General features: G+C 37.0%; 1 protein-coding gene across 3 annotated transcripts in view; it reads right to left on the bottom strand.

The window, feature by feature from the left end:
• Positions 1-4,544: 4,544 nt before the first annotated feature.
• ZNF667 (zinc finger protein 667) overlaps positions 4,545-12,185 on the bottom strand; it is a 54,612-nt gene continuing 46,971 nt past the window's right edge. For 2 of the 3 annotated variants that reach the window (XM_003277224.2, XM_030819538.1), the window contains exon 5: positions 4,545-9,694. In XM_003277224.2, the coding sequence (XP_003277272.1) occupies positions 8,115-9,694 (1,580 nt within the window). In that variant the 3' untranslated portion in view covers positions 4,545-8,114. The remainder of the gene's footprint in view (positions 9,695-12,185) is intronic. The other variant, XM_030819537.1, reaches the window with a different exon arrangement.

Genomic DNA, 12,185 nt, shown 5'->3' with positions numbered 1-12,185 from the left:
CAGAGTGAGAGAAAGTCTCCATAATGGAGAAAAAGTCAGAAGAAAATCTGAAAAAACTTCACTGATATATCCTGATAGTTGTGTGGGGAAGGGGGGAGATGCAGGCAGCAATGAACAAACATACATAAAATTCCTCTTAAGAATCCTACTTCACTCTAGATAATAGTTTGGATAGGAAAGACAAGTTGGTAATATATGTTAAATATACCTACATTTTGACCCAATAATTTATCCTCTAAAAATATTGGTAAATCTTTACAAAAGCATATGTACAAGAATGTTAATTGCGATATTATTTAAACAAGTTTAAAACCCTAGATTACTCATTATTACCACCCTCTCTAAATGCTTATCTGAGATCTACACTTCTGGCAAAGATGGAGTCCTAGGGAATAATTTAATCTCCCATCTGAAATACTAAAAAACGACATCAGGCAATAAAATAATGATCCCTGAGAAATTAGAAACAAATGAGGTGAGTCCTATGATTTCCCCAGACAACTACATGTAGTTTCCAGGCTGTGGTACAGATCTCCACGAATTAAGGTGATGGAGCTGGGAGTCAGGGAGATCAAGGTGGCTAGAGTTCCCAGGATAGAGAGTTTGAGAGGAGACAGCTCTCAGAAAAGGAAAAAAAAGCATCTAGAAATCTGCAGTGTGTTCTTCTTCTTCTTTTTTTTTTTTTCTTAACCTGAGTACAGATCAGAATATGGATGTGAAGCAACTACCTGAAATTGGGGAAAGAACTTAAAGAACTACAAGAGAAATAAACAAATCCCGAATTATAATTGGAGATTTCAGCATGCCTCTCAACAGAACATATAAATAGAAAAAATAGTGAGGATATTGAAGACTTCAGTATTATCACCAACTTGACCTAATTGATATTTGTGGAACTATTCACCCCAAGAAGAGTAAAACACACATTCTTTTCAAATGAACCCAGAACACTCACCCAGACAGACAATAATTCCAGACCTTAAAACATTATCAGTAAACTGAAAAGGACTGAAGTCATACAAAACATGTTTTCTAACCAGAATGGATTTAAATCAATAACAGAAAAGTAATTAGAAAACACCCAAATATTTAGAACAAAAGAGCACACATTTTAGTAACCATATTTCTAAGAAGAAATCAAAAGGGAAAATAAGTATTTTGAGTTGAATGAAACTTAGAAAAAAGTGTATCAAAATGCATAGGATGCACCACAGTACTTGGAAAGAAATACAGTGGCACTAAATGCCAATGTTACAAAACAAATGACTCAAATCAGTGACTCCTATTTCCACCTAATAAATTAGAAATAGAAGAGCAAGAAACCCAAAGTTAACACAAGAATGGAAATAATAAAAATCAGAATGGAAGCCAATGAAATAGAAACCTGAAAAACAAAAGCTGGTTCTTTGAGAAGGTCAATGAAACCAACAAAAAAATTGCAGACAATTAAAGAAAAAAAGAGATTATACCAGTTATCCATATGGTAGATGTGGTATCACTACAAATGATACAGTTATTAAATGTATAAAAGAATGTTATGAACTTTATGCAAATAATTTGACAATGTAAAAATTCTTGAAAGAAGCTAACAAGATTTACTGAAGAAATACTCAGTTCGATATTAGAAAAATGGAATTTGTGGCCAGGCGCGGTGGCTCACGCCTGTAATCCCAGCACTTTGGGAGGCCAGGGTGGGCGGATCACGAGCTCAGGAGATCGAGACCATCCTAACACGGTGAAACCCGGCCTCTACTAAAAATACAAAAAAATTAGCCGGTCATAGTGGCGGGTGTCTGTAGTCCCAGCTACTCAGGAGGCTGAAGCAGGAGAATGGCATGAACCTGGGAGGTGGAGCTTGCAGTGAGCCAAGATCCCGGCACTGCACTCCAGCCTAGGTGACAGAGCAAGACTCTGTCTCAAAAAAAAAATGGAATTTGTAATTTAAGCCTTCCAAATATTTTCAGATGTCTGTGTTTATTGCAACTTTAATTCTGGTATAGTCAAGGAATATAGTTTGCAAAATAATTTTTAAATTTATTAATATTTATACTCTGTCTTGGTGAATGTTTCATGAACACTTAAAAAGAATGTGTACTCTGCCTGGATTGTTTGGAATGTTTTATATTAACAAATGTCAACCAGGTCAAGTTGGTTGATTATGTTGTTGAGGTCTTCTATATCCTTACAGATTTTTTGTCTACTTGTTCTATTAATTACCAAGAGGAGTGATGAAGTCTCCAATGACAATTGTCAATTTGTCTTTCTGTCTTTTCAGTTCTATCATTTTTCCTTGCAATTCAACGTGTACTCATTTAGAATTACATTTTCCCGGCCAGGCGTGGTGGCTCATGCCTGTAATCCCAGCACTTTGGGAGGCTGAGGCAGGTGGATCACCTGAGGTCGGGAGTTCAAGACCAACCTGGTGAAACCCCATCTCTACTAAAAATACAAAAATTAGCCAGGCATGGTGGTGGGCACCTGTAGTCCCAGCTACTTGGGAGGTTGAGGCAGGAAAATTGCTTGAATCCGGGAGGTGGAGGTTGCAGTGAGCTGAGATTGCGCCATTGCACTCCAGCCTGGGAGACAAGAGTGAGACGAGACTCTGTCTCAAAAAAATCAATCAATCAATAAATACATTTTCCCAGTAAACAGACCCTTTTTATCATTATGTAATCTTACTCTTTATCCTTGATTGTATTCCTTGTTCTGAAGTCTACTTCATCTGATAGTAATATAGTCATTTTTGCTTTTTTGTTAATGTTTGCATGGTGTATCTTTTTCCCACCATTTATCTATGCCTTTATATTTAAAGTATGTTTTTGGTAGACAGCATATAGTTGGATACTGCTTTTTCATTCAATCATAGAATCTCTGTCTTTTAACTGGTATATTTAGGCCATTTACATTTGATATTTTTAAATATATAGTTAGATTAAAATCTCCACCTTGTTAACTCTATCCTAATTGTTCTGTTCTTTAGTTTTTGTTCTATTTTTGCCTTCTATGATCTAAATGACCATTTTTAATTATTCTATTTTATATTATTGTTTACATCTCACTAAACATTTTCATTTGTTACTTTACATCTTTAATTGGAATATACATTCAAATAATATACAACTTAACATGTTAGTATCTTATATATTCCCATTTTCTCCGACATCCATTATGTTTGTCATATTTTACTTTTATATGCTGTTTACATGGTACGTTTTTACTCTAAGACAGCCAGTTACTTTTTAAGATAAGTTTTTAAAGTTATTACCTTCATGTATTCCATTTCCGCATCTCTTCATTTCTTTGTGTATCTCCAGGTGTCTGTTGTTTCATATTCCTTCTGTTTGAAGAACTTTTCTTGTAGAGTAGGTCTTCTCTTAATGTATTATTTTCTCAGTTTTGTTTCTGTGAGAGTATTTCTCTATCAATTTGAAAGATTTTCATGAGCACTTCCTGAAGACAGATTTTTTCCTTCAGCTCTTAAAAGATGCCATTACATTGTCCTCTGGCCTGCAATACTTCTGATAAGTCTGCTGTAATTTTCTTAACTTTGTTCTTCTATATGTAATTTTTTCCCCTCTCTAGCTTGCTTGAAGATTATTTTCAGTAGTTTGAACATAATATGGCTGGGGTGGTGTGTGTGTGTGTGTGAGAGAGAGAGAGAGTGATTTTAATATTTATCTTTCTTGAGGTTCTCTGAGCTTCATAGATTTGTGTTCTGGGTTCATAAATTTTGGAAACATATTGGCCATTATGTCTTCAAATATTTCTTCTGTCCCATTTATTCTGTATCTTCTGGGATTCCAATTATGTGTATGTGTAGGACCAATGGATATTTTCTAAGAGCTCTTGGATTCTCTGTTCCTTCTTGTCCTACCCTATCCCACTTATGTTTCATTTTGAGTAACTTTTACTGTCCTAACGTCAAGTTCATTTACTTTTTCCTTGACTATGTCAAGTATATTGATGAGCCTGTTGGACATTGTTCATCTGCTTATTGTGTTTTTTCATTTCTAGTATTTCCATTTTATCCTTTTTGTGTTTTTTGAGACTGAGTCTCACTCTGTCTCCCAGCCTGGAGTGCAGTGGCGTGATCTCAGCTCCCCGCAAGCTCTGCCTCCCGGGTTCCCACCATTCTCCTGCCTCAGCCTCCCGAGTAGCTGGGACTACAGGCACCCGCCACCATGCCTGGCTATTTTTTTCTGTATTTTTTAGTAGAGACGGGTTTTCACCGTGTTAGCCAGGATGATCTCGATCTCCTGAGCTCATGATCCGCCCACCTTGGCCTCCCAAAGTGCTGGGATTACAGGCGTGAGCCACCACGCCCAGCCCCATTTTATTCTTATAGTTTTTGTGTCTCTGCTCAAATTACCCATCTAATCTTGCCTGTTGTGCACTTTTCCATTATAACTCTTAAGATACTACTCATAGTTCCTTTAAATTCCATGTCAGTCCAACCGCTATGTATTTCTGAGTCTAGTTCTGATGAATGTTTTGTTTCTTGGTGGGGTAAGGTGTTGATTTTTGCATTTTTGTATGCCTTGCAGTTTTTTTTTTTTCCTGAAAGCCAAGTATCTTCTGTAGCACAATAGATATGAAGGTAAATGGATTTAATTCCTGGAAAGGGCATGTCTTTCTATGTAGTCTTTAGTGTGTGGGAGGTGGATGGCTAAGATTTTTATAATTATAGCTAGGAATTGAGGAAGGTTTATGGTTTGTTGTTGCTGTGGTTATAAGTTCACCATAGGTTTCAAATATGAATAGTGATTCCTTATCTTTAGGGTCAGAACTGGTTTTCCCAAGGGTCTATCTCAATGTCAGGGCGACCTTCAGGTTTAGGTCCCATTGGATTATGCTTCAGATAGCCCATCTATGCTAATAAATTTTCATTCATTCAAATATATATTGAGTGCTAACCATTGAACTATGTGTCATTGTACTAAACGCTGGAACTTGTAACTCCCCAAATACTCTATTACTGTTTGCCATTATTTTATCCATCTGTAATTTTCTCTTTGCCTTCAGTAGCTTTCCAACTTTTGTGTGCCTAGTAAATTCATGTTCTTCCTTTAATACTATCTGCAAAAACAATCCCTGTCCCCATACCTCCATCACCATGAAGTTTATCATCCTCTTCTCTGTACTACCTATGCACCTTATACAGAATTCCATATTTTATTATCTGAATTCCCTGGTAAACTGTGTCTGCTGGCAAGAACAGTGTCTTATTAGTTTACATATCCACAGGATTTAGCAGTAATTGGTCCAGGGTATTTACATGCACAACAAATGTGCAGCTAAAGTGTTTGCTAATGAAAGCTGGAAATCTATAGGCATCTATTAAAAGCAAAATACTGTAATAATGGGCTCTCCTGCAACAGTCTAGGAATAAAGCAAAACATTTTTCTTGCCAGTTAAGTTTTCAGGACTTTAAAAAAACACAAAGTTGATTTCCTTCTTAGTTTGGATATATTTTTTAAATTCATGTAATGCAAAATAATTTAAATAATAAATGATTCGGCCTATTAGGATATAACTGAGTTCCAAGCAGTTGGGAGGACACATGAACCCAAAGTTACTTTACCTTTATTGCACTTTCACAAATGCCTTTAAGAGTGTAAGAATAGAAGAGAATAGACAAAACTAGATGAAATGAGGATTTTTGACTAGGCCAGAAATAAAGCAGTGACGATATGCAATTCTCACAAGTAATTCCAAGTTAAGTTTAACTTTGTCATGTATTGCCATTCTAATGCTCTCTTGAAATCCCCAAGAGGAGCAAGAAATGCAATAGGCAATGAGATAAACCTGAAGAAATTAGGTGACTGTGGGCAGGGCATCCTCTTGCTTCTCCCCAGTCTTCAGGTGTGTCACAATTCATTTGGGACTGACATGTATTTGTATGGCAGATTGGCAGAGGAATTAACAAGCTAGAGGGTGTGTGTAGAAATGGAGGAAAAAAGACCTGCCTCTCCATGAGTTACCTCTGTGCTGTCTGCTCACCCATTTGCTCCAAGGGGTGGATTTTTATGCTTGCTTTACAAATATGAAAGAACAAGTTTAAATGGGAAGTTAGTTGTACTATCCTGTATGCATGCTCAACCCTCACAATTTGGATTGTTGTTTTATCATTTGTGGTCAAAGTTAGGATGATCTAACCCATATACATTCCACACATTCCACAAAGTCATCTTAAACTTTAGGTATTCTCAAAAACAACTTTTACAGAAGGAAAACTTAAACAGAAGAGCCCAACTGTATATGATCCAAGTACAAAAAAGTTATCTGGTTTTATTTCTTAGATATTTGGCACAAACAGCAGAGACTGAAAGCTACTACACATGTTGAACTGCTGACAGGAAAAGAACCCAGTATATAAATCTAGGGTTTCCACTCCATATATTAGCTGGGGCTGCCATAACAAAACATCATAGACTGGGTGGCTTAAACAACAATTTACTTCTCACAGTTCTGAAGTCTGGAAGTCTGAGAACAGGTTGGCAGCATGGTTAAGTTCTTGTAGGGTTCTCTTCCTGTTCTGTAGACAGCTGGCTTCTTGCTGCATCTTCACATGGTGCAGACAGCAAGCAGGCTTTCTGATGTCTCTTTTTTTTTTTTTTGAGACGTAGTCTCGCTCTGTTGCCCAGGCTGGAGTGCAGTGGTGTGATCTTGGCTCACTGCAACCTCTGACTCCCGGGTTCAAGCGATTCTTCTCCTTCAGCCTCCCGAGTAGCTGGGACTACAGGCACATGCCACCATGCCCGGCTAATTTTTTGTATATTTTTTTTAGTGGAGATGGGGTTTCACCGTGTTAGCCAGGATTATCTCAATCTCCTGACCTCATGATCCACTTGCCTTGGCCTCCCAAAGTGCTGGGACTACAGGCGTGAGCCACCACGCCCAGCCTGATGTCTCTTCTTATAAAGGCACTAATCCCATCATGAGGGCTCCACGCCTCATGACCTCATCTAATCCTAATTGCCTCCCAAATGCCTCATTTCCAAGTAACATCACACTGATGGTGAGGATTTTAACATAATTAATTTTGGGGGGGGACACAAACATTCAGTCCATAACAACTCATATTACACCACTTATTGCATACCAGTATTGTTACATGAAAATACCAATGTTTACTCATATAAATATAGATGATTTATTTCCAAATAAAACAATACTGATTTCTCCTGGCTCTGAAATCCTCATTCTTCATATATCTTGGTTCTTTTACTGATAGCTTGTCTCAGCCATGTTAGATGTTCACACCATGAAGATCATATATCCTCATATCCATGGAGATGGTACAGTAAGGTTTCTACCATTATACACCATTATGAGTGACAACTTTATCTACCTAAAGACTCACTTTTCTTTATTCTCACCCACAAGTTTGTCAGCTGAAAGTGGCACCCTGTTTTGCCAAGAAGTTCCTTATATTTGATAATTCTAGATCTGAGAAACAGACTCAAATTCTTTCTTCTGTGACCTTAAATCAGGCTCAGAGCCCTATAATGGACTTCACAATTCTACTTTGTTGTATGTGACCAATGAATTATCTTTAAAACTATGCTGGAAGTAAAATATCAGTAATTATTATTATTATTATTTTTGACACAGAGTCTTGCTCTGTTGCCCAGACTGGAGTGCAGTGGCGCAATTTCTGCTCAGTGCAACCTCCACCTCCTGGGTTCAAGTGATTCTCCTGCCTCAGCCTCTCCAGTAGCTGAGATTACAGGTGCGCCCCACCACACCCAGCTAATTTTGTATTTTTTAGTAGAGACGGGGTTTCACCATGGTCTCAAACTCTTGACCTCGTGATCCACCCGTCTCAGCCTCCCAAAGTGCTGGGGTTACAGGTGTAAGCCACTGTGCCCAGCCAGTAATTCTTATGAAATGAAAAATGATCTTCATTCACAATGACTGACCAAACTTCTAAGTTTCCTTCAGTTAATTTCAAATCCTGAGGTCAAAATCACCAATGACTTTTGCTCTTTGGCTTTCAAAGTGGGACATATCATCAAATGGTCCCATATACACAAAATTTACATTATAGACAAATACATATTTGCCATATCTTTGATAGCCTAATTCATTGATTTTATAGATTTAAAACAACCTTAGGCTTTTTCTTCAGAATGTGTATTCTGATGTCGAATCAGGGATGAGCTCCGACTATATGCCTTCCCACATTTACTACATTCATAAGGTTTCTCTGAAGAATGACTTCTCTGATGTCGAATAAGGTCTGAGCCACTGCTAAATGCCTTCCCACATTCATTACATTCATAGGGTTTCTCTCCAGTATGACTTCTTTCATGTAGAATAAGAGATGTGCGCTGACTAAAGGCCTTACCACATGTTTTGCATGTATATGGCTTCTCTCCAGTATGAATTCTTTCATGTTGGGCAAGGTGTGCACTCTGGCTGAAGGCCTTCCCACACTGATCACATTCATAGGGTCTATCTTCAGTATGAATTCTCTTATGTCGCGTGAGAGATATTCGGTGGCTGAAGGCTTTTCCACATTCCTCACACTGGTAGGGTTTTTCTCCAGTATGAATTCTTTGATGTTCAATAAGAAATGATTGGCGGCCAAAAACTTTACTGCATTTATTGCATTTGAAAGGTTTCTCTTCAGAATGAATATTCTGATGTATTTTAAGGTTTGCAGTTCCAGAAAACATCTTCCCACATTCCTTACACTCAAATAGTTTCTTTTTCTTTGTATGAACTTTCTGATGTTGAATAAGGGATGAATGCCGATTGCAGACCTTCTCACATTTATTGCATCTGTATAGTTTTTCTCCATTATGAATTCTTAGATGCAGAATAAGGGTTGAAAGCCGCCTGAAGAGCTTGTCACATTTATCACATTTGTACGGTTTCTCTGAAGTGTGAATTCTCTGGTGAAGCATCAGGGGTGAAATCCTATTAAATAATTTCCCACATTTTCTGCATTTATACGGATTCTCTAAATGGTGACTTCTTTGCTGTAGACTCTGACTTAAGGCCTTCGCATTTTCAGGGATTTCCTCTCCAGCATGAATTCTTTTACGTACAACAAAGACTGATTTCTTTTTGAAGCCTCTCCCACATTTATTATATTTATGTGTTTTCTTTCCATTGTGAATTTTCTTATGAAGTAAAAGGGATGACATCTGACTGAAGGCTTTCCCGCACTTTCTGCACTGGTAGACATTCCCAACAACGTGGATTTTCTGATGTATATTGAAAGACTGACATTGACTCAAGGCCTTCCCACAGTCAAGAATTTCCTTTCTATCATGAATTCTCCTATGTAGAATAAGGGTTGTTCTTTGATTGAAGCTTTCCCCACATTTATCGCATTCATGGCTTTTCTTTCCACTGTGAATTCTCTGATGAAGTAGGAGGGATGAGATCTGTCTGAAAGCTTTTCTACAATTACTGCATTCAAAAGGCTTCTCTCCCGTATGAATGTTCTGATGAAGTTTAAGAGAGAAGCTTTGACTAAAGGTTTTACCACAGTCATTACATTTTAAAGGTTTCTTCCCTGAATGCCCTTTCTTAGGTTTTATTACGACTGAATTTTTGTTGCAGCCACTCTTTCGTGTAGGAGCTTTTTGTTGTGCAGAAACTAGTTTCTGGCAGATGCTTTGCCCAGATTTGTTGCATTGATTTGGAGGTAACTTCTTGGTCTCACACTTAGACCCTGAGTCTGAAAGACATAAAGGAATTAAATGTTTCTCCTTTCCCGTGCTGAAAAAATGAAGATTCTACAATATAAATGTAATTATCATGATCAATCATAACAACAATTATAATTACCAAAACAATAACTTTTTAGTGTTTTATTATGGTTTTGATGACTATACTAAAGGTTTTACAGAGATATTTAAGAACCAGAATTCAGAAGAGTCTGTAATTTGAAAATGAATAAGTCAAGATTTTATTTATATGATAACTTTTATGCCATATACGGCACATTGAACTCCACAGGTTGTTTTAATAAACACAGATAAACGTATGTTTATTAGAAAATGTGTCCAGAAAAGGCAAGTCTACAGAGACAGAAGATAAGTGGTTGCCTGGGGCTCAAGGTAGGAATGGGGATTAACTGTAAATGGACGTGAGGAATCTTACAGGGGTGATAAAAATGTTCTAATACTGGATTATGTTGATGGTTACACACTCTGTAAATTTATCCAAATCATTGAATTATATTCTAGATATGGTGACTTTTATGATGTTTACCTCAATAAAGTTGTAGATTTAAAAAAATGTATTCTTAAGATCAAATTTAAAAAGAACTAGTAACAATTAGAATTGAGTACAGTCACATGTTGCTTAACAATGGGGACATGTTGTAAGACATGCATTGTCAGGCAATTTCATCATTGTGCAAACATCTTACAGTAGATTTACATAAACCTAGATAGTATAGCCTACTATACACCTATGTTATACTGTATAGTCTACTCCTAGGCTACAAACTTGTACATGATGTTACTGTATTGAATTCTGTAGGCAATTTTAACACTATGATAAGTATTTGTGTATCTAAATATACATAAATGTAGAAAAGGTACAGTACAAATACAGTTTTATGATCTTATAGAACCATGGCCATATATGTAGTCTGTTGTTGACTGGACTGAAACATCATTATGCAGCATATGACTGTATTTAGATATTTACAAAGGTGAAGACTTTAGCAAGAAGCAGGAAAAACTCAGAAAAATAGGTAAGAGATTAGACTAAAAGAAGGAATCTATTATGTAGTAAAATAGATCAATGTGGCTGGCATAGGGTGTCAAAGTCCAAGGTGATATAAAATAACTACTTGTATGGCAAACTGACTATAAACCTAAGTGAATGTGGCATGAGAAACACAGGCTTAGAACTACGCTATCCAATATAGTAGCCATTAGTCACCTGTAGCTACTGAGGAATTGAAATGTGGCTGGTTTGAGGTATACTGTGAGTATAAAACATATGCCAGATTGTGAAAATTTACTACAAAAAAGTATAAAGTATCTCATTGTAAAAATGCTGGTTATGTGATATAATACGTTGGATATATTAGGTTAAATACATATATTACTAAAATTAATTTTACCTGTTTGTGTTAGGAAGTTCTTATATTGCTATAAATAAATACTTGAGTGGGTAATTTATAAACAAAATAGGTTCAATTGGCTCCTGGTTCTGTAGGCTGTACAAGCATGGTGCTGGCACCTCCTTGGCTTCTGGGGAGGCCTCAGTGAGCTCTTACTCATGGTGAAAGACAAAGTAGGAGAAGGCACATCACATGGTGAAACAAGGAGAAAGAGAGAGTGTGGAGGAGGTGCCACATATTACAACAATTGGATTTTGTAAGAACTCACTCCCTATTGCTAAGACATCACCAAGGGAATGTGTAAACCATTCATGAGAAATCCACTCCCATGATCCAATCACCTCCCACCAGACCCCACCTCCAACACTGAGGATTAAATTTCAACATGAGATTTGGTGGGGACACAGATCCAAACCATATCACTGTTTTAAAATTTTTATTTAAATGTGGATACTCAAGAGTTTTTCAGTACATATGTGGCTCACATTACATTTCTGTTTCATAGCTGTGCTTTAAAGGCAGATATTACTGAATTAACTGAGGTGTTTTTCATTTAACTACATAACCTTGTGACACACTTGTTAACTCTATTACCATAAGCATATTATCTTGAAAATATAGATAATAATCACGTACCTCACAAGGTTTTCATGAGAATTGGAAATAATGTGCGAAATTTCTGGCCCATGCTATGACCTCTAATCTGCCATTCCAGTATTCAAAAAGCTGAGAACCAAAGTCTTCTTTCCTTTTTTCTTTTCTTTTTTGAATGGACATTTGGAGTGAAACCCCATCTGAAATGCAATGAGGCTATTCATAGCCTCCATTTATTGCTCTTAGGAGGTCTAGTCTTTGTAGCTATCTCAATGTGTTTGATTCTGGGGTGCTGCTCCAGCCCCTGCTGGGTATGTTATGCCACATATAGTATATGACCTGTTTACCTTTCTAAAATCTGCACCATTCTGAATTCTGAAACACATCTTGCTCCAAGGGTTCTAGAGAAAGCTTTGTGAACCTGGAGTTGCTTAATAACTGGTAGTAGCTACCATTATAATTATTATTAGTAGAAGTTCCAGAAAACAACCAGATA

Source organism: Nomascus leucogenys, chromosome 10 (assembly GCF_006542625.1).
Source record: "Nomascus leucogenys isolate Asia chromosome 10, Asia_NLE_v1, whole genome shotgun sequence".
NCBI lineage: Eukaryota > Metazoa > Chordata > Mammalia > Primates > Hylobatidae > Nomascus > Nomascus leucogenys.
Note: the sequence above shows the minus strand (reverse complement) of the source record. Positions and strands in the feature narration are given on the sequence as shown.